The sequence below is a fragment of the Coregonus clupeaformis genome, chromosome 27 (genome assembly GCF_020615455.1).
Source record: "Coregonus clupeaformis isolate EN_2021a chromosome 27, ASM2061545v1, whole genome shotgun sequence".
NCBI lineage: Eukaryota > Metazoa > Chordata > Actinopteri > Salmoniformes > Salmonidae > Coregonus > Coregonus clupeaformis.
The window spans coordinates 39,921,734-39,944,368 of NC_059218.1; the positions used below are offsets into that span (position 1 = coordinate 39,921,734).

General features: G+C 44.6%; 2 protein-coding genes across 2 annotated transcripts; one reads left to right on the forward strand and one right to left on the reverse strand.

Moving 5' to 3' along the window:
- The first annotated feature begins 574 nt into the window (after nt 1-574).
- Nucleotides 575-10,675, forward strand: rin1a (Ras and Rab interactor 1a). Its single transcript, XM_041851559.1, has 10 exons — nt 575-806; nt 3,306-3,500; nt 3,699-3,813; nt 5,509-5,581; nt 5,667-5,758; nt 6,245-7,297; nt 7,448-7,756; nt 7,888-8,019; nt 8,106-8,272; nt 9,928-10,675. Exons 2-10 carry the CDS (start codon nt 3,306-3,308, stop codon nt 10,240-10,242), a joined length of 2,451 nt encoding a protein of 816 aa, XP_041707493.1. The 5' UTR covers nt 575-806; the 3' UTR covers nt 10,243-10,675.
- Nucleotides 10,665-22,331, reverse strand: dpp3 (dipeptidyl-peptidase 3). The gene is made up of 18 exons (XM_041851561.1): nt 22,236-22,331; nt 18,401-18,731; nt 18,027-18,116; nt 17,793-17,930; nt 17,570-17,644; nt 17,227-17,317; nt 16,967-17,097; nt 16,700-16,830; nt 16,540-16,598; nt 16,241-16,435; nt 15,991-16,103; nt 15,570-15,662; nt 15,229-15,291; nt 13,747-13,871; nt 13,497-13,617; nt 13,128-13,307; nt 12,832-12,994; nt 10,665-11,262 (listed from the first exon to the last, which is right to left on the reverse strand). The coding sequence occupies exons 2-18, from the start codon at nt 18,668-18,670 to the stop codon at nt 11,120-11,122; spliced, it is 2,181 nt and encodes a 726-aa protein (XP_041707495.1). The 5' UTR covers nt 18,671-18,731; nt 22,236-22,331; the 3' UTR covers nt 10,665-11,119.
- Nucleotides 22,332-22,635: the final 304 nt, after the last annotated feature.

Genomic DNA, 22,635 nt, shown 5'->3' on the forward strand with positions numbered 1-22,635 from the left:
GTGTGATATTTTCAACAAATGACTAGAGCAGAACTGTGGCTACATGTAAATGTTCATGGGAGGCGTACACGGTGCTGGCTACATATTTTGCTACAATGTAAATTACCATGTTGTTTGAGTGGTGTGTACAAGGCTACCACTGAGTGTTTCAACCGTAGAAATCCTAGTATTCTAATTCCTAATGTTATGCTTTCAACCATTACTTCTTATTGTTGCATTTGCCTGGTAAATTATGTCTATCTGAGTCTCTATTGTTTCAAATGAAACAGACATTAACATTTCAATAAATAGGCTGTGTATGTCTGTAAAAGATGTAAATGATTGCTACCTAATTTGGTTGCAATAGTGATGACCACTCGGAAGTTAAAAAATAATGGATGCAGGTTAATTGCCTAGCCCTCTTTCACAAAATACAGAATAAAGATAGATTGTAATTGTGTTTTAGAGGCGAATTTCCCATTGGAAATACTGTATTAATGGAATTTTCACAATGTGGTGACGGGCGCATGCGTATTTAACCTTGGTTCAGGTTTGTTTCTCTCCCAAGTGTGAATAGAAAATATAAGGAAGACAGCAGAGGAGTGCCAGGAACTTCTGAACCACAGCTTCACGGAGAGAGCTCTGCCGGGAGAGTCCCAGACAGACAGCATGGCATATCCAGAGATCTAGGACTATTACATTTCTCTATACTTTTGAAGTTTCAATGGCATTTAGAAATTCAGGCAGGGATCAAGTGGGATTTACAGTAGGCTATTCAGCATAATCTCTGTCACATTTTAAGGACGACAGGGGATCGGGAGATTAAGGTAAATTATGTCATGTTGCCATTTAATTTAAAGTGTAAAACAAGAAACAGTTGTGAATGTTTGTATGATTAGAGAAATCATGAGATCTGGCGCTCATTAACTGAAGGTATGCAAGAAGATCGTAGATCAAGGAAGTAAGCCGCGCACAGAGTGGTACAGACAGAGCAGCACTCAAGGCAAAACGTGTTTGTAGATAATACGTGGAAATAATATAATATGCCATTTAGCAGACACTTTTATCCAATGCGACTTACAGTCATGTGTGCATACATTTTTACGTATGGGTGGTCCCGGGGATCGAACCCACTACCCTAGCGTTACAAACGCCATGCTCTACCACTTGAGCTACAGAGGACCACAATAAGTGGTCCACAAGTATGTTGGAAGCCCAGACCATGTCCACAAATAGGATGCTGTTATTATTTATACAAATAAAATACAAAACACATTTTTCAATTTACTGAAGTAACATTTGATATCATGGTTGGTTATAATTATTTTTATTTAACCTTTATTTAACTAGAAAGGGGAGTTAAGAACAAATTCTTATTTACAATGATGGCCTACCAAAAGGCCTCCTATGGGGAGGGGGGCTGGGATTAAAAACAAAATAAAAATATAGGACAAACCACACATCACGACAAGAGAGACACCACAACACTACATAAAGAGAGACCTAAGACAACAACATAGCATGGCAGCAACACATGACAACACAGCATGGTAGCAACACAACATGACAACAACATGGGAGCAACACAATTACAATATAGTCAACTGTTATTTATGGCAACAACAAAAAAATCACCACTGGTTCCACAAGAGCTGTATACCGCCAGTAATAAACTAATTGTAAACAACTTGTTTGGCATTACACCTTCATGTTATTCTAGTGATACTGTATATTCAGGTCCTGGCAGGTCATTACACCTTCATGTTATTCTAGTGATACTGTATATTCAGGTCCTGGCAGGTCATTACACCTTCATGTTATTCTAGTGATACTGTATATTCAGGTCCTGGCAGGTCATTACACCTTCATGTTATTCTAGTGATACTGTATATTCAGGTCCTGGCAGGTCATTACACCTTCATGTTATTCTAGTGATACTGTATATTCAGGTCCTGGCAGGTCATTACACCTTCATGTTATTCTAGTGATACTGTATATTCAGGTCCTGGCAGGTCATTACACCTTCATGTTATTCTAGTGATACTGTATATTCAGGTCCTGGCAGGTCATTACACCTTCATGTTATTCTAGTGATACTGTATATTCAGGTCCTGGCAGGTCATTACACCTTCATGTTATTCTAGTGATACTGTATATTCAGGTCCTGGCAGGTCATTACACCTTCATGTTATTCTAGTGATACTGTATATTCAGGTCCTGGCAGGTCATTACACCTTCATGTTATTCTAGTGATACTGTATATTCAGGTCCTGGCAGGTCATTACACCTTCATGTTATTCTAGTGATACTGTATATTCAGGTCCTGGCAGGTCATTACACCTTCATGTTATTCTAGTGATACTGTATATTCAGATCCTGGCAGGTCACAGTTGTTTTTTTATCAGTTATACAATAGTCTCATGGGGTCAGACTTATGAGGTTCAATAGCGGGCTTCAGAATAGGCTATTCATTCTGGACATGTTTTATTGCATTAATAATATGAAGGCACATTTAAGCTACTGCCTTCAATTTTAGACCTGTACCTCTCAATTGTTTGCTGGGTTAGATTAGCATTTTCACACACTTCTCAGTAGGTTTGGAGAGTGTTTTCAGCTCCCCAAGTCTAGACTTGCCAGGCTTCTATCGAGACTTGGGCAGCCAGCCCTACATCCACCTCTTCTCTAGAATGGTGTGTTAGGCTCAGGGGCATATATACAGCAGCAGCCAATCCCTGGAGGGAAGTTGGCGGAATAGACATCCTGTGATTTTCAATGATAACAGCCTGTGCACATAACTACCTCTGTCAAAATACAGCCACACCTTCTCATATTCAAAGGGTTTAAAAAGCTAAACCAAAATTATACTTCAGTCCCAGCAAGTTCACTGTTGAGGGTAGTATCCTTAGGATATGCGCATACACTAGAGCCACACACACTAACCACCCTCACGTGTGGTGAGTCGTACTCAGTTGATGACATACACCCTCCAGATTACTCAGTGAGAGGAAGGAATAGGGTTTGGGAGTTTCCCAAATGGATGGAGAAGTAGTGGTCAGCACGGAACACAGAACACAGGAAACGGAACACAGGACACAGGACACGGAACACATGACATGATGCATGCTAGTGTTACCAGAACAGAACAGGAAGGGTACTGATTCAGAAGCATTAGTCTGAGGAAGAGCAGAACCATGAAGAATGTGTATTCTCTTGCTGGTGTTTTACCTTGAATGGGAAGCATCACTGTGGCAACATAAAGCATAACCACATGGTGTATAGATCCCATACAGTACCTGTGCTATATACTGTATTTCTCTGTACCCCAGATGCAGGAGGACCCGGTGTATGATTTCCCTGAGCCGGTAGGGGAGCCGGTAGGAGAGAGGCGGGCTTGTCCTCAGCGTGGCTCCCTGAAGAGCATCAGTGTGCTGGACCGTCTGCTTCTCACACACCCTGTCTGGCTGCAGCTGTCCATCAACTCTGCTACTGCTCTGCACATCCTACAGAGGGAGCCGCCTGGGGTGAGACCAGTGGAGGCTGCTGAGGGGAGGATGGCTCATAGTAATGGCTGGAATGGAGCGAATGGAATGGCATCAAACACATGGAAATGATGTATTTGATACCATTCCACCTATTACACCAACCTCCTGTGGGTGAGACGCACACTGCACACACACACAAACCACAACCTAAGTTTGTATATCTCTGTCTCTCTGCAGACCTTTCTGGTGCGCAAGTCCAACACCTCACAGAAGAAAGTGCTGTGTGTCAGGCTTGCAGACGACAGCATCCCCTCCTTTGTCAAACAATTTGTCATCCGCGAAGTGAACTCCAGTGAGTGTTGAAAGATAAAGCCAGAGATGTTTCATCTACAGTTGAAGTCGGAAGTTTACATACACTTATGTTGGAGTCATTAAAACTAGTTTTTCAACAAATCCACACATTTCTTGTTAACAAACTATAGTTTTGGCAAGTCGGTTAGGACATCTACTTTGTGCATGAAACAAGTAATTTTTCCAACAATTGTTTACAGATAGATTATTTCACTTATAATTCACTGTATCATAATTCCAGTGGGTGACTGTGCCTTTAAACAGCTTGGAAAATTCCAGAAAATTATGTCATGGTTTTAGAAGCTTCTGATAGGCTAATTGACATAATTTGAGTCAATTTGAGGTGTACCTGTGGATGTATTTCAAGGCCTACCTTCAAACAAAGTGCCTATTTGCTTGACATCATGGAAAAATTTAAATAAATCAGCCAAGACCTCAGGAAAAATTTTTTGTAGTCCTCCACAAGTCTGGTTCATCCTTGGGAGCAATTTCCATACGCCTGAAGGTACCACATTCATCTGTACAAACAATAGTACGCAAGTATAAACACCATGGGACCACGCAGCCGTCATACCGCTCAGGAAGGAGATGCGTTCTGTCTCCTAGAGATGAACGTACTTTGGTGCGAAAAGTGCAAATAAATCCCAGAACAACAGCAAAGGACCTTGTGAAGATGCTGGAGGAAACAGGTACAAAAGGATCTATACCCACAGTAAAACAAGTCCTATATCGACATAACCTGAAAGGTCGCTCAGCAAGGAAGAAGCCACTGCTCCAAAACCGCCAATAAAAAGTCAGACTACGGTTTGCAACTGCACATGGGGACAAAGAACGTACATTTTGGAGAAATGTCCTCTGGTCTGATGAAACAAAAATAGAACTGTTTGGCCATAATGACCATCGTTATGTTTGGAGGAAAAATGGGAAGGCTTGCAAGCCGAGGAACACCATCCCAAACGTGAAGCACGGGGGTGGCAGCATCATGCTGTGGGGGTGCTTTGCTGCAGGAAGGACAGGTGCACTTCACAAAATAGATGGCATCATGAGGAAGGACAATTATGTGGATATATTGAAGCAACATCTCAAGACATCAGTCAGGAAGTTAAAGCTTGGTTGCAAATGGGTCTTCCAAATGGACAATGACCCCAAGCATACTTCCAAAGTTGTGGCAAAATGGCGTGGCCATCACAAAGCCCTGACCTCAATCCTATAGAACATTTGTGGGCAGAACTGAAAAAGCGTGTGCGAGCAAGGAGGCCTACAAACCTGACTCAGTTACACCAGCTCTGTCATGAGGAATGGGCCAAAATTCACCCAACTTATTGTGGGAAGCTTGTGGAAGGCTACCCAAAACGTTTGACCCAAGTTAAACAATTTAAAGGCAATGCTACCAAATACTAATTGAGTGTATGTAAACTTCTGACCCACTGGGAATGTGATGAAAGAAATAAAAGCTGAAATAAATCATTCTCTCTACTATTATTCTGACATTTCACATTCTTAAAATAAAGTGGTGATCCTAACTGACCTAAAACAGGGAATTTTTACTAGGATTAAATGTCAGGAATTGTGAAAAACTGAGTTTAAATGTATTTGGCAAAGGTGTATGTAAACTTCCGACTTCAACTGTACAGCCCGTTGCAGTGAACGATGAGGGTCTTACCAATGATCTTCCCCGTCTTCCTTCCATTCACAGCCTTCTCTTTGGAGAGAGCCGCTATCAGTTTCCCTGACCTCTGCCGGCTCATCGCCTTCTACTGTGTTAGCCGGTATGTTCTACGTCACAGTAGAATAGGTTCAGGACCTTTAGACCAATCAGACCTGTCTATAAAACCTATGTGCTGTCTATTTCAGGGATGTGTTGCCCTTCCCCCTGGAGCTCCCTGAGGCCATAGTCAAGGCTTCATCCCACAAACAGTTGGAGTCAATCTCCCACATGGGAGTGGGTAGGTACCACAGAGTGGTTCAGAGGTCTGATGATCCACCAAGGTCTTGGCCATTGTTGTGGTCCTCTGTAGCTCAGCTGGTAGAGCACGGCGCTTGTAACGCCAAGGTAGTGGGTTCGATCCCCGGGACCACCCATACACAAAAAAAAAAATGTATGCACGCATGACTGTAAGTCGCTTTGGATAGAAGCGTCTGCTAAATGGCATATTATTATTATATTATTATTGTAATACTAGCTGCCATTGTGTGCCGTACACAACTCATCTCTAGGTTTCTTCTTAGGTTTCTGCCTTCTATGGAGTTTTTCATAGCCACTGTGCTTCTGCCTCTCCATTGTTGCTCTTTGGGGTTTTAGGCTGGGTATCTGTAAAGCACTTTGTGACAACTGCTGATGTAAAAAGGAATTTATAAAATACATTCGATTGATTGATCAAGGATAGCCTTGAGGACGTATGCTGACATAGTTTTGCTTATTTTTCACTCAGAGTTCTGGAGCTCCCAGCTGAACTTCAGAGGTCCACGCAATGGGCCCCCACCAGTGGAGGAGGCACCGCTGCCCCCTAGCCCCACCCCTGAGGACTGTGCCACGCCCGAGGAGAGCCCCACCCTGTTTCAAGAGTTCTGCCCCATCCAAACACGCAGCCCCCAGGAGCTGAACTGTGGGGCAGCAGGCCAAGGGGCTCTCTGTTTCATCAACCCACTCTTCCTGCAGTCCCAGACTGCACTGCACAGACGCCACCAGTTCAAACGCAGCCTCAAGGTGCGTGTCTCCACTGAGAACTCTAGCCCCTTGTCCCCACCATTCGCTCCTCCCCCTCCCCCACCTCTGCTGGCCAAGAAAAAGAGCAAGAAGGTCCAGCAGGCCAGTAGAGCAATGGAGGCCAGAGTGGAGGGTGAGGGAGGGACAGCACCCGTCCAGGAGCACTCAGATTACTTGCAGCCAGTTCTTCTGAAGAAGACCAGGGTCACACCCACACTGTCTCCCACTGCAGAGGAGGATGACTACCATGTGCCCATAGGTCTCCTGCAGGGACTGGCCCAGGAGAAAGTAGGTGAGGGGGAGGAGGGGGTGAGTGAGGAGGAGGTGGGTCTCCTGCTGGAGCAGAGATGTGCTCCCTCCCTGAGTGAGCTGGATAGCAGCAGTTCCCTCAGCAGCCTGGAGGAGGCAGATGAGAGCTCAGAGCGACCTTCCCTCAGCAGGGGAACAAGTAACCCCTCACCCCCATGCACTTCTCCCGCTCACCAGCCCGTCTCAGCCCTGCGCAAGCTTAGTGCAGCCTTTGTGTCCTTCTTTGTGCCTGAGAAGCGCGTAGCGAGGCTGGTGGAGGACCTGTCCCGTGACAGGAGGACTGCGTTTGGTGTCCTGGTGCAGGACTTCCTCAGGCAGCAGCGAGAGGCGATCAAGCCTCAGTGCCAGAGATCTGGCATAGAGCTACTGCAGGGCATCCGCCTCTTCCTCTCCCAGGCCAAAACCTTCCTGCTGGACTGTGGAGAACTAGAGCCCCCCATTGAGACCATGGTGCCTGATGATGAGAAAGGTACAGCAGCATTGCTGCCCAATGCAAACAGCAGGCATTAGTCAAATAAATTCAAAATATGCTCAGTCATTTTAAATACAACCAGTACTAGCATGTTTCCCTAGTGATGATGACATGTGACATCTTATGATTATGCTTGTTTGTGTGCAGACCTGGTGCTGGAGAAAGCCATGTTCCGCTGTGTGCTGAAACCTATGAAGGGACAAATAGACGGGACACTGCAAACTTTGCATGAGCGAGATGGCTCCACCCAAAGCATGGCAGAGAGTCTGGCTGTGGCCAGGGGAAAGACCCCGTTGGAGTGTTTTGGAGTGCGGGTGGGAGTGCCGGATGCTGCCGGTGTGGAGAAGGTGCGGCAGAAGTTAGCGCTCATGAGGCGGGCCTACTCTCCCATTGACAAGGTTGTGCTACTCTTGCAGGTCTGCAAGCTCATCTATAAAGCCATGAAGGACAATTCAGGTGAGGGCTTTTCTATGAGAGAACGTGGTAAAGAAATAAACTTTACAGAACCAAAAGCTGCTATCCCTCCCATCCTTGGTCTTGTCATGGCTTGTGTCAACATGGTTGCTCTGTCTTGTCTCCATGAGCAGGCCAGGAGTTCGGTGCAGATGACTTCCTGCCAGCCCTGTCCTATGTCCTCGTACAGTGTAACATGCCTGAGCTGTCTGTGGAGGTGGAGTACATGATGGAACTGCTGGAGTCATCATGGCTCAAAGGGGAGGGTAAGGCTTTAAATGTGAAAATATTTGGAATAGTATGTGATGCCAAATAGCCATCATAATCCATAATTTTGTAATGCTTGTACCAGGTGGGTACTACCTGACCAGTGTGTATGCCAGCCTGTGCCTGATCCAGAGCAAGCCTGAAGTAGTGCCCTCCAGTGGGCTGACCCACGAGGCCAGAGACTCTTTGAAAGACTGGAGCCGGCGCCGGAGCAGCCAGGCGCAGAGCCAGAAAAACTTACAACAGCAACTGGTACGGCTCAATTAATTGATTTATTAGCACCAATACTGTATAGCAGGGGTAGGCAACTACACTGAACAAAAATATAAACGCAACATGCAACAATTTCAAAGATTTTACAGAGTTACAGTTCATATAAAGAAATCAGTCAATTGAAATAAATTCATTAGGCCCTAATCTATGGATTTCACATGACTGGGAATACAGATATGCATCTGTTGGTCACAGATACCTTTAAAAAAAGGTAGGGGCATGGATCAGAACCAATCAGTATCTGGTTTGACCACCATTTGCCTCATGCAGCGCGACACATCTCCTTCGCTTAGAGTTGATCAGGCTGTTAATTGTGGCCTGTGGAATGTTGTCCCAGTCCTCTTCATTGGCTGTGCGAAGTTGCTGTATATTGGCAGGAACTGGAACACACTGTCGAACCATTGATCCAGAGAATCCCTAACATGCTCAATGGGTGACATGTCTGGTGAGTATGCAGGCCATGGGAGAACTGGGACATTTTCAGCTTGCAGGAACTGTGTACAGATCTTTGCGACATGGGGTCATGCATTATCATGCTGAAACATGAGGTGATGACAGCAGATGAATGGCATGACAATGGGCCTCAGGATCTCGTCATGGTATCTCTGTGCATTCAAGTTTCCATCAATAAAATGCAATTGTGTTCGTTGTCTGTAGTTTATGCCTGCTCATACCATAACCCCACCACCACTATGGGGCACTCTGTTCACAACGTTGACATCAGCAAACCGCTCGCCCACACGACGCCATACACGTGGTTGAGGTTGGTTCGACATACTGCCAAATTCTCTAAAACATTGTTGGAGGCGGCTTATGGTAGAGAAATGAACATTAAATTATCTGGCAACAGCTCTGGTGGACATTCCTGCAGTCAGCATGCCAATTGCACGCTCCCTCAAAACTTGAGACATCTGTGGCATTGTGTTGTGTGACAAAACTGCACATTTTAGTGTGGCCTTTTATTGTCCCAACCCAAGGCGCACCTGTGTAATGATCATGCTGTTTAATCAGCTTCTTGATATGCCACACCTGTCAGGTGGATGCATTATCTTAGCAAAGAAGAAATGCTCACTAACAGGGATGTAAACAAATTTGTGCACAACATTTTAGAGAAATAAGCTTTTTGTGTTTGGAAAATTTCTGGGATCTTTAATTTCAGCTCATGAAACCAACAGTTTACATGTTGCGTTTATATTTTTGTTCAGTGTAGATTCAGCCGCGGGATGATTTTTGTCAGAGGGAATGGTCAGGGGATCGGAACAGTTATAATAATTTGTACATTGCAAATTGACCACAACTAAGCCCAGAAAGAGATTGTATTTTAAAATATCAAAAATTAAACTAATTTTTAGATGAATTCATTTTGATTTTACAGTCCTTTTTTTACCCAAAAACTAAAGTCCCCCAGCCCCCCGGCCAATTTTGGCCCATGGGCTGCTTGTTGCTGACCCCTGCTGTATAGAATCCCTCACCTAGCACTAATACTGAACACAAATTAACACACACTCGTCATACCTAACAGATTTGTGGAATAATATGCCACAGTAGAATATCTCTGTACCCCAAAGCTACCGTAAGGAATGCTTGGATACTGTTCTCCTGGGTACATACCTTCTTTTCATTCTGTGTTGCAGAGGTGTGTCAGGGTTCTGTTTCAAGATGGAGAGAACAACTGGATGAAAACCCTGCAGTGGAGGGCAGGAGTTAGTGGGGAGGCCCTGACCCAGCTCTGTGCTGCTAAATTTGGGGTGGGCAACCCAGAGCTGTATAAGCTGTACTGGCGGAGTGAGGGGGAGATCCAAGCCCTCCCAGCACAGGCCCAGATCCAAGACCTACAGGGCCAAGGCAGCAGTGGATCACCCCTCATATACCAGCAAGCCAACCAGGATGAACTCAAGACTGGCAAACTAACCAGAAAGGAGGCTGTGGACTTTGTGGGATTACCTTAAGTGGTCGACTTTGGTATCCACACATTATGGACCGATTTTCTTAAACCACACTCGACTGCAAGAAATAGTTGCTTTGTGCTTTATTCTTAAACTATTTAAATGCACATTTGTATGAATGGAGATTGCAATGTAAATAAATACACAAATCTGTGTAAATTATATTCCAATATGTACCAGTTTAGTATGCAGCTCATTATGCAAGTTACACATAACCAAAGTTTTTTTTTTTTTTTAATCACATTTATTTTTGTATAGGTTGTTTTTCAACAACCTAACCAAGAGAGACTTCCAGTACTGTGGACCCTTTGAAAATGCATTGCCTTTGACCATGTCTCAGTGGTGTCTTTAAGTGCCCTAATATGATTAATATTATTTGGAAGGAGTAAAAAAAAAAAAAAGAACATTGTCAAGACAAACAGCAATTGAAATGTGTCAACATAAAAGTTTAATAAGATGGTGGTTGGGATTTGATTGACACAGTTGACGGTGAACCGTGTAGTCCCCTTGAGTCACTTAGCTTTTTTATACTCTGGCCTCATTTCAAACTGACTTCAAGCTCCTACCGCTAGGTCCTTTCACACCAGATTGTTTACACTTTCCTTCCTGAAATTGAAAGGGAGAAATAACAACTGCATAATGATAGGGGCTTAACGTAGTTTCAAACTGTGCCTCTCGTCTCCCAATCACAGCCATAACCACGTGTGCATTCCACTCTCGACTGATTTGTAAATGCATTTGACAGTGCACTGAAAGATCCTTTCTTATGACAGGTCCACGCAGGCCAGGCCAGGGGTGTTTCAGTCAGGAGCAGGCGTGGGCAGGGCAGTAGCATGTCTGGGTCTTAGCACTGCTTTGGCGGTGTATCTGCACTGTTCACTCAGCACCAGCAGGGGGCATCCCTCTTGTTCAGCTCTAGCAGGTGGGCCTCCACCTCCTCGGCGTCGTCTGCAAACCGTTCTGTGAAGGAGCGGATCAGTCCGGCTGCACTGCCCTCGTATTCCACCAGCTCCACACTTTCACCTGCATCACACAATACATCAGGTCTTAGAATACCAATGGCGTATGTGCTATTAGAATGGTTTAGGCCAGGTGATAAGTCTTTCCATGAAGAAGGTAGACCACTTAGTAGGAAGATATACACTACCGGTCAAAAGTTTTAGAACACCTACTCATTCAAGGGTTTTTCTTTATTTTTACTATTTTCTACTTAGTAGAAACTATAGAAATAATACATGTGGAATCATGTAGTAACCAAAAAAAGTGTTAAACAAACCAAAATATATTTTATATTTGAGATTCTTCAAATAGCCACCCTTTGCCTTGATGACAGCTTAGCACACTCTTGGCATTCTCTAAACCAGCTTAGGTTGGGTATAAAAAAAGATAGCCCTATTTGGTAAAAGACCAAGTCCATATTATGGCAAGAACAGCTCAAATAAGCAAAGAGAAACGACAGTCCATCATTACTTTAAGACATGAAGGTCAGTCAATACGGAACATTTCAAGAACAAAGTGCAGTCGCAAAAACCATCAAGCGCTATTATGAAACTAGCTCTCAAGAGCACCGCCACAGGAATGGAAGACCCAGAGTTACCTCTGCTACAGAGGATAAGTTCATTAGAGTTACCAGCCTCAGAAATTGCAGCCCAAATAAATGCTTCACAGAGTTCAAGTAACAGACACATCTCAACATCAACTGTTCAGAGGAGACTGTGTGAATCAGGCCTTCATGGTCGAATTGCTGCAAAGAAACCACTACTAAAGGACACCAATAAGAAGAAGAGACTTGCTTGGGCCAAGAAACACGAGCAATGTACATTAGACCGGTGGAAATTTGTCCTTTGGTCTGGAGTCCAAATTGGAGATTTTTGGTTCCAACCGCTGTGTCTTTGTGAGACGCGGTGTGGGTGAACAGATTATCTCTGCATGTGTATTTCCCACCATAAAGCATGGAGGAGGAGGTGTTATGGTGTGGGGGTGCTTTGCTGGTGACACTGTCTGTGCAGGCAAACCACAGCATTCTGCAGCGATACACCATCCCATCTGGTTTGGGCTTAATGGGACTATAATCTGTTTTTCAACAGGACAATGAGCCATCCAGGCTGTGTAAGGGCTATTTTACCAAGAAGGAGAGTGATGGAGTGCTGCATCAGATGACCTGGCCTCCACAACCAAATTGAGATGGTTTGGGATGAGTCGGACCGCAGAGAGAAGGAAAAGCAGCCCACAAGTGCTCAGCATATGTGGGAACTCCTTCAAGACTGTTGGAAAAGCATTCCAGGTGAAGCTGGTTGAGAGAATGCCAAGAGTGTGCTAAGCTGTCATCAAGGCAAAGGGTGGCAATTTGAAGAACCTCAAATATAAAATATATTTTGATTTGTTTAACACTTTTTGGGTTACCACATGATTCCATATGTGTTATTTCATAGTTTTGATGTCTTCACTATTATTCTACAATGTAGAAAATAGTAAAAATAAAGAAAAACCCTTGAATGAGTAGGTGTTCTAAAACTTTTGACCGGTAGTGTATATGAAGTGCCATTTAAATGTAGACGTGTCTTGGCATTAGGAGAGGGGAAAAAGACTGACCTTTGACCCTTGTGTTGGCCTGAACAAACATCTTGCGAGCCTCTTTGCGCAGGAGAACAGTCTCCCGCAGGCGCAGGAAGTTGTGAGAACCAGTATCTGACACGGCTGAGTAGCCCTCATACAGAGCTCTGCCTCCCTCCACATCAGCTGTGGACTTGATGACCTGCAGGGACAGAGATGATAATGGGTCAAATAGGAGACCTGATTAGATTTTTTGTATGAATATTGATGGCTGGTAATTTACCCCTGTAATCCCAGCCATGATCAATACATTTTCTAGGCTTCTACGGCTGTACCTGTAGTTTGCATAGGAACCTCTCGATGGCAGCTTTGCCCACAGTGTGGACCTTGCTGCGGTCCAGCGTTATAAGGGCATCTGGGCACCCATCCTTTCCTGTACTCTCCTTCAGAGTCACCAGCCCGTCGCCAGCCTCCAGGAGCACCCGCAGAATCACAAAGCGAGCCTGCATGTGGGCCTGAGACAGAGAGAACAGGAGGTTTACTCTGCAGTGAACCATTCATGTTAGCTAGCGAGATCATGCTGGCTCGCGGGGCTAGCTCACAGTCTGTAGGGAAGCCATTCAAAGAGCTACAGAGTAAGAAAGATAGCATGATCAAGTAAAGTGACAGGCTGATGTACTGGATTGAACTTTAGTGTAGCTGACCTGTCTCCAGCTCTTGCTCTCAGGGGTGTAGAACTCCAGGCCCAGCAGGCCAGCTCGGACCATGTTGAGCCAGTTGATGTACACCACCTCCTCTGCATCCTCGCCCTCATGGCCAAAGATACTGCAAACCCACAGGGACAACATCCTCGTTAGATCATCCTAACCCACATAAGATCACTGTTTATATATTGATGTAGCTTTAGTAAGTATCAGAGTATGTATGTGTGTACACCAGTATGGATAAACAGACCTGAGCACGTGTTTGTTGAGGCAGAGGTAGAGCCCCACACACTCAGCCCTGCACTCTTCATAGGAGCAAGAAATAGTGGAAAATTTGCTGTCCCATGTTTCATTGCCTTTGTACCAGGTGGTGATCTGAAGCAAAGAAACCATACTTTACACAATACTCAATCAAACCAGAAATTCTTAGAATAATCAAAATCATAGATACACTATATATACAAAAGAATGTGGACACCCCCTTCAAATGAGTGGATTCAGCTATTTTAGACACACCCGTTGCTGACAGGTGTATAAAATCGAGCACTGCCATGCAATCTCCATAGACAAACATTGGCAGTAGAATGGCCTTACTGAAGAGCTCAGTGACTTTCAACATGGCACCGTCATAAGATGCCACCTTTCCAACAGTTCGTCGAATTTCTGCCCTGCTAGAGCTGCCCCGGTCAACTGTAAGTGCTGTTATTGTGAAGTGGAAACGTCTAGAAGCAACAACGGCTCAGCCGCGAAGTGGTAGGCCACACAAGCTCACAGAACAGGACCACCGAGTGCTAAAGCGTGTAGCGCGTAAAAATTGTCTGTCCTCGGTTGCAACACTCACTACCAAGTTCCAAACTGCCTCTGGAAGCAACGTTGGGAGCTTCATGAAATGGGTTTCCATGGCCAAGCAGCTGCACAAGCCTAAGATCACCATGCGCAATGCCAAGCGTTGGTTGGAGTGGTGTAAAGCTCGCCGCCATTGGACTCTGGAGCAGTGGAAAGGCTTTCTTTGGAGTGATCACGCTTTACCATCTGGCAGTCCGATGGACAAATCTGGGTTTAGCGGATGACAGGAGAACGCTACCTACCTAATGCATAGTGCCAACTGTAAAGTTTGGTGGAGGAGGAATAATGGTCTGGGGCTGTTTTACATGATTCGGGCTAGGCCCCTTAGTTACAGTGAAGGGTAATCTTAACGCTACAGCATACAATGACATTCTAGACAATTCTGTGCTTCCAACTTTGTGGCAACAGTTTAGCGAAGGCCCTTTCCTATTTCAGCATGATAATGCCCCCATGCACAAAGCGAGGTCCATACAGAAATGGTTTGTCGAGATCGGTGTGGAAGAACTTGACTGGCCTGCAGAGCCCTGACCTCAACCCCATCGAACACCTTTGGGTTGAATTGGAACATCGACTGCGAGCCAGGCCTAATCGCTCAACATCAGTGCCCGACCTCAGTAATGCTCTTGTGGATGAATGGAAGCAAGTCCCTGTAGCAATGTTCCAACAATCTAATGGAAAGCCTTCCCAAAAGAGTGGAGGCTGTTATAGCAGCAAAGTGGGGACCAACTCCATATTAATGATCATGATTTTGGAATGAGATGTTCGACGAGCAGGTGTCCACATACTTTTGGTCATGTAGTGTATGTCACTTCACCCCAACAATAAATGATGCTCTCTCAGAATCAGCCTATCTTTATGATACCAAACGACTGATGTATAGACTCACCTGTTCTCCAGTCTCAGGATTGCGAACATTATCCTGCTCGAAGTTGAAAGTCCCCTTCTCATCCTGTACACATGACAGCACATAATGACACAATAAATCATTCACAATCTTCATAACATGAAATACAATGGCTGTAGCTAGAAACCAGACATTTAGATATTAAAGGAGCAATCTGCAGTTTGATCAATAACAAAGCGGGGCACTTCGCCACTGTTATGGTAAACAGCTGGGGGGGGATTGAGCTGGAGAAATGTAACCACTCAAATGCATAGACAGGACTATGGATGCAAAGACAGACCATGCATGACATGAGCATGGATGGAGGACTCTCGCTCTCTCACCTGGACAAAGAGCTTCCCACTGCCATGGCCCAGCAGCTCATGGAGGCCAACCTGCACCTCGAAGGAGGGCCCTTTCCACTTAATGTACATATCCTGAAAGACAGACAGAGAGAGACCATTGAAGGAACCGATCAAGATCAGACTAAGACATAATTGTATCTTTGATAGGGCCCTGTGTTTTGCGCAATAATGACACATGACCTGGATTTTTACATTTATTTAAAGTTTTTTCATCAACTTGTCCCCTTTTCTTTTGATGTCAGATTGTCCAGAACAATTCTAAGACAATTGCTTTCATTTTTGGTCTAATTACAATTTCTGGCAAAAAATACAGGATAAAACCTTGCTATGACACACGATTGCCCAAAACACAGGGCCTTACACCTGGTACTGAGGAGGTCATAGTGAGGATGTTGATTACCTTGTCTTCCTCATCCAGGAAGGTGAGCTTGTCCTTCTGGGTAGCGTAGGCCACAGCCAGCACGTTGCCCAGGGAGACATTCTTAAAGCCCTCCGACTGTCTGATGTCATCATCTGGACACAGATCAGACACACACTCAGAGTTAACGTCAAGCTGAAGTCATTAAGAGATCCTTCCAAGACCATAAGACACTGTGGGTCAGTCATGTCAATATTAAAGGGATAAAGAGTCCGTTGGAAGTGGCACTCACAGTTGGGAATGTTAATGCCAGCTGGAATGCCACTGCCAGCGAACGTCAGCACGTCCAGGGAGGTGAAGTCTGGCAGGAGGAAGCGGTCCTTCTCAAAGTCTTTTGGCCATGGCAGCTCTGGCAGCAGCACCTCAGCTGAGCTCACCAGCTTAGCAAAGCGTTCACTCATCGCCTTGTTCACCACAGCCACAAAGCCTGAGGGAAGACAAACCCTAATAAGATCACCAAGGAGTCTTCCAAAATATGTCCTGATAATAGGGGTGATATTGATAATACATGCTTTGCTTCTTCATTTGTACCTTCAAACTCTCCCCTGGAACCAAAGGGATCCCTGTAGCTCTCTATAAAGCCAATATAACTAGGAGAGAAATAGAAAAAAGAGGAACAGAAAATGAATGGATTGCTACTTCTTTTTCATCCAGAGTGGAAGGCCAAATGTGGAGGGCAGTGCTCTCTCACCTCTCAACGATGGGTCCCTTGTCTTTGATCCAGAAACGAGAGCCCTCCTTGTGCGCCTCTATGGACCCAAAGGTGAAACTCCGTGCATACTCCTCCAGCATTCGCTTCTGGTTCTCATTGGCAGCATGGTCCTGTCACCAAGGTGAAGACGTTCACATGAGACCAAACGTACATTTTTAAGATGCACTAGTAGTTTTGAAACACATACACTCTTTAATTGATAATGGGACAAACATTCATTTGAATTAGGATACTGTTTGAACTCACCTTCGCTTTCTCCAGATTTTCACTCACTTTCTTCATGAGGTAAGCATAGTCTCCCCTGGACACCGTGAAGACACAGTCCTCAAAGTCATATCTGCCACACCTGGTCTCCCCCTCCCCATCCACTGCACAGTCTACAGCAATGACAGAAAAGGGGGATTTAATAAAGAGAATGCATTACTGACATTAACAGAAAAAGAACCAGCAACCACCAGTGTTTCCTCAATTAGCATAGCTTTTTAAAAAGGACATGGCACTCTCACCCTTCTGCACAGCTGACGCCAGGCGCACCTCATAGTTGGGCTTCCCTTCTGATTTGTTCTTGAACAGTCGTGTGTTGTAGGCACTCAGGTTCTGTAAGGGAGACACATATATATTTACATTTTAGTCATTTAGCAGACGCTCTCATCCAGAGCGACTTACATGAGCAATTAGGGTGAAGTGCCTTGCTCAAGGGCACATAAACATATTTTTTACCTAGTTGGCTTGGGGATTCGAACCAGTGACCTTTCTGTTACTGCCCCAATGCTCTTAACCGCTAGGCTACCTGCCGCCTAAATCCTGCAATACTAATAACACAGACATAAGACAAACTTGAATACACACCTTTGAATCCAGGAATTTCTGGGCCAACTCTGCATCCTCCAAGCAACAGTTCCCTGAGAAGTATGTGGTGATTCCCTGAGAACAAGAAATAAAGCAACATCATTATCAACACCTAGGCTACAGTATACAGGATTTATTTAAACAACTAAGGCTGGCAATAAGTGGACCAATCACCACATAAGGCATGAGTGGGATGAGAGCTTGGCATCAGGAAGTGTCTCACCTTGTCCCCCAAGCCCAGCTGTTTCTGTTGGTCCTCCAGGGAGAAGAGGAGGGTGGAGCAGCTGTCCCACAGGGCCTCCATCTCACTGGGGCTGTCCTGGAAGGCCCGGCTCTGCCACACAAGGTCCTTCAGCTTCTCCTATACCGCAATGAGTGGTTATTAGAGGCCACCACCGTGATTATGTCAAGGCTTTTTTAAATAATACATTCAGTTATAAAAGCGAGGATGATCTACCTTGGGGAGGTTGGGAATGAACTTGGTGTCTCCAAATGACTTGTAGTTTCCCATGTTGGCATAGAGACCAGCAGCATAAACAAGAAAGGCCTACAAACAGAGAAGAAGAATAGCTATTATTATCTAGTTTGGCTGAGTTACAGAATACATGTTTAATACAGCAGGCTGGATGCCTGGGCAGGTGGAGATGATGTGTGACGTATTCAACTCACCGAGTACTTTGTACTCTATAGTCTATATTCTGATAGAAGTCTAGCATGTACCATCAGAGTGTGTGTGTGTGTGTGTGTGTGTACACATTCTAATTCTATGGTGTATACATTGTTTGACTCAGTCTTTCTCTCCAGGCTCTGTAGGCAGGTGCATTACTTGACCTGGTACTCCTCAGGACTAAGTCCAGCTGCAGTGGCCATGCTCTCCAGCTGTGCTGGTGGCTGCTTGCGGAACAGCCTCTGCAAGAGAACGAAGATGGAGGCAGACTCAGGCGAGGTCTGCAGCAGCACTGCCAGTCCTCCATACCAGGCAGACCGGGAGAGGTAGTGTGCATAGAGCTTTTCTCTAGGGGACAGCAGGCGAAAGGCTTCAGTACAGTCCAGCGCAGAGATCCCAATGTCATTGGGGAGGAAGTACTGAGAGTCCACCATAGTGAACAACAATCTGGACGCTTGCGGCTGCCTCGTCAACACAACGCTCACAGTTCAGAATCTGTAGATGTAAACAAAATGCATGATCTTATTAGCTCCCCAAAAAATTTCTAGATGCATGGTTACATTTCCACAGTCTTCAGGTGAGAAGTTCTGAGAATCATTCCTGGCTGTAACTTTAACTAAATACATTGCTTGATGAAGCAATCAAAACTATCTAGCCAGCAGATCCGACCTGCTTGCTTACAGCTGCACTAGGGTCGGACAGGCTTCCTGTGTAGATTAAGACACTGCTAGTTTTTAAGTAGACTGCCGTTTTCGTCCTAATGCTAGGCACGTCACGTTTAACAACAAAGGAGCGGATTGGCTGACACTGCCATTCCATGGCTGCTGTGGCTTCTGCTACCTAGCATGAGGACAAATAGGACAGTTTTACGGAAAGACTAGCAGTCGTTCAATCTTTTCGGTGTAACAGTTGGGATAATGGGACAATTAGGAGTACAACGCATTCAGCAAATGGTGGAACATGCTAAATCTGATAATAACACAACAACAACTTGATGGCAACTACTGTAGCCAGCTAACAGGTTAGCATAACACTAGCCAAACAAAACATATTTTGTCTAAATAAGCTAGCTAGCTAGCATTTATGATGCCAGCAAACACGTTCCTCACACGCTAGGAACGTATTTCCGCCAACATTTAATGAAAAAAGGTGCCTCTTCCTACCAAAACACACGTTTTATGGAGACTTGTGTGTGGAGTGCTGCTGACTTTGCTAACTGTATGTGCTTTCGGTAGCATGACTGCGTCCAGACTGAGGAGAACATCACACACAATGTGTCCCTGACCACTACCTGAAGTGGTCAACCAGGTCTGAACACAATCTGACCACAATACGATTAGACCCGATCTTCGATTCTAATAGCAGAAGTCGCATTGAAGTGTCAAGTGTAGACACACCCTTAAAACTGCAATAAGTAACTTTTTGGCCGACCCGACCAAATTCACATAGAAATGTGAGTTATACATCGGTCATTCTCATTGAAAGCAAGTCTAAAAAGTGGTAGATATGTTCTATGTGCACTATTTCTATACTTCCTGTTCTTAAGTTGAGCTTTTACTTTCAGTTTTGTACACCAGCTTCAAACAGCTGAAAATACAATATTTTTAGGTATGGAAAATATATTTCACAGCTGTTTAGATCGGGGATGGGTAACTTTGATGGAGGTGGGGGCCACAAAAATTTTTTGCAGCCCCCCTCGTGACAGTGAAGATAAACAATTACGTTTTAAAGTTCATTTCCTGCAATTGTACACATTTTGTCATGGGGCGGAGAGAAGATTTTGCAATTTTACAGCTAATTTCCTGCAATTCTACACATTTTGCAATAGGGTTGAGGAAAATGTTTTCCGTTTTTAATATAACGGATGATCAATGGGCCCCACATCCCAGTCTGTAATTCAACCATGCTTACTACAAGTTTAGATAGCTGGCCACTAGACTAATTTACCAATCCAATTTGTTTTGCTGACATTGGCTAATTGAGTGACTGCTGATGCACAACCACATTTCGAAATTGCACCTTGTGTATTCTATTATTCTACCTCTCAAAAGTAAGTTGAGACCCGGACTGATTTCCAAAAAATATGTATACACTGAACAAAAATATAAACACAACATGTAAAGTGTTGGTCCCATGTTTCATGAGCTGAAATAAAAGATCCCAGAAATGTTCCATACACACAAAAAGCTTATTTCTCTCAAATGTTGTGCACATCCCTGTTAATGAGCATTTCTCCTTTGCCAAGATAATCCATCCACCTGATAGGTGTGGCATATCAAGAAGCTGATTAAACAGCATGATCATTACACAGGTGCACCTTGTGCTGGGGACAATACAAGTACACTCTAAAAACGACAATGCCACAGATGACAAAAGTGTTGAGGGAGCGTGCAATTAGCATGCTGACTGCAGGAATATCCACCAGAACTGTTGCCAGATAATTGAATGTTCATTTCTCTACCATAAGCCACCTCCAGCATCGTTTTATAGATTTTGGCAGTATGTCCAACAGGCCTCACAACCACAGACCACATGTATGGCATCGTGTGGGCGAGCGGTTTGCTGATGTCAACGTTGTGAACAGAGTGCCCCATGGTGGCGGTGGGGTTATGGTATGGGCAGGCAGGCATAAGATACGGACGACGAATACAACTGCATTTTATCGATGGCAATTTGAATGCACAGAGATACAGTGACGAGATCCTGAGGCCCATTGTTGTGCCATTCATCCGCTGCTATCACCTCATGTTTCAGCATGATAATGCATGGACCCATGTCACAAAGATCTGTACACAGTTCCTGCAAGCTGAAAATGTCCCAGTTCTTCCATGGCCTTCTTACTCACCAGACATGTCACCCATTGAGCATGTTTGGGAGGCTCTGGATCGACTTGTACAACAGTGCGTTCAAGTTCCCACCAATATCCAGCAACTTCTCACAGCCATTGAAGAGGAGTGGGACAACATTCCACAAGCCACAATCAACAGCCTGATCAACTCTATGCGAAGGAAATGTGTCACGCTGCATGAGGCAAATGGTGGTCACACCAGATACTGACTGCTTTTCTGATCCATGCCCCTACTTTTAAAAAGAAAATATATCTGTGACCAACAGATGCATATCTGTATTCCCAGTCATGTGAAATCCATAGATTAGGGCCTAATTAATTAATTTCAATTGACTGATTTCCTTATGAACTGTAACTCAGTAAAATCTTTGAAGTTGTTGCGTTTATATTTTTGTTCAATATACATAATTATTTTATTTGGGCCTACAAAACGTCCGTGGGTCACAAAATCTTAGCATAATATATGCACAAACTGTTTCGGATGGGGAGCATGCTGTGACCTTTAATCTACACAGAAAGTCTCTCTGACCCTAGCCAATTGTAGGAAAGCAGGTCGGATCTGCTGGCTACTAGCCATCTAGCTAGCTAGGTTAGCCAGTGGGAGCGAACGGGTTGGTTCAATAAAACGTTCTTAAGGTACTAGTAAGCTAGGATAAACTCCAGATTTTGCAGTATAGCTTGCCGCAGGTAGAAAAATTCGTAATACTGGTGTTCATTCGTAACATACACATTTTCACTTATATAATAGTAGAACATGGTAGCAGCCGGTAGCTAGTTATCCAGCTACCGCTATGTACTGAGGTGTAATCATTACGCCGATTCTGTTGCAAAACGTTTCGTCTGTTAAAACGTTTTGTAACAGAAACCGAGAGTTTCCATTGAGCAAATTCAGGTAGGTCCCTCTCCGTTTTGTTCCATTTGCTCGGTTTGGTTCTTAAACAGTAAACAGTTTCCGTAATGAATACACCCCTGGCTAACCTTAGCTAGCTAGTCAGCCGGCAAGCTAACGTTGAGTGAGTAATTCCTCTGTCGCTTGCTACTGTACATTTACAAATACGCAAGCCTTGAATCAGGTTACAACGACACATCCAGCAGTGATTATTAGTATCTTTCTGTTGCCGTTAAATCAAGTTTGTATTAGGCTACACTACCTGATTATTTGTGGACACGTCTGAACGTCAAATTGCAATCTCACTCTCAAATTCACTTCCTATGTTCGTTCGATGCAACCCCGCCTGCCTTCTTCTTCGGTGGGATTTATCGGCGGTTGGCATCCAACGTTATGGTACATTACTGCCACCTACTGTACTGGAGTGTGGGCCAGAGACAGGCAGAAACTAAATCCTACATGCCAGCCCCGTTGCTCTTAAAAAATAAATATTTGAGACTATATCTAATTAGGTTCTACTCAATGTACTCTTTAAACTAATTTCCTGTATTCCCTTCTCCCTCATACTAGATCTCAGCCTCTCTCTTTCCTTCTGATCTCCTGAGTGGCGCAGAGCTAGCCGGTTGCGACCGGGAGACCCATGGGGCGGCGCACAATTGGCC

Coding starts and splice junctions, on each gene's coding strand:
- rin1a (XM_041851559.1), top strand. CDS start 3,306: ATGCAGGAGGACCCGGTGTATGATTTCCCTGAGCCGGTAGGGGAGCCG. Junction 5,759..6,244: donor AATCTCCCACATGGGAGTGG/GTAGGTACCACA, acceptor TTTTTCACTCAG/AGTTCTGGAGCTCCCAGCTG. Junction 8,020..8,105: donor ATCATGGCTCAAAGGGGAGG/GTAAGGCTTTAA, acceptor TGCTTGTACCAG/GTGGGTACTACCTGACCAGT.
- dpp3 (XM_041851561.1), bottom strand. CDS start 18,670: ATGGTGGACTCTCAGTACTTCCTCCCCAATGACATTGGGATCTCTGCG. Junction 16,831..16,966: donor AAAATCTGGAGAAAGCGAAG/GTGAGTTCAAAC, acceptor CCTTGGTGACAG/GACCATGCTGCCAATGAGAA. Junction 11,263..12,831: donor GGCCAACACAAGGGTCAAAG/GTCAGTCTTTTT, acceptor TGTGTGATGCAG/GTGAAAGTGTGGAGCTGGTG.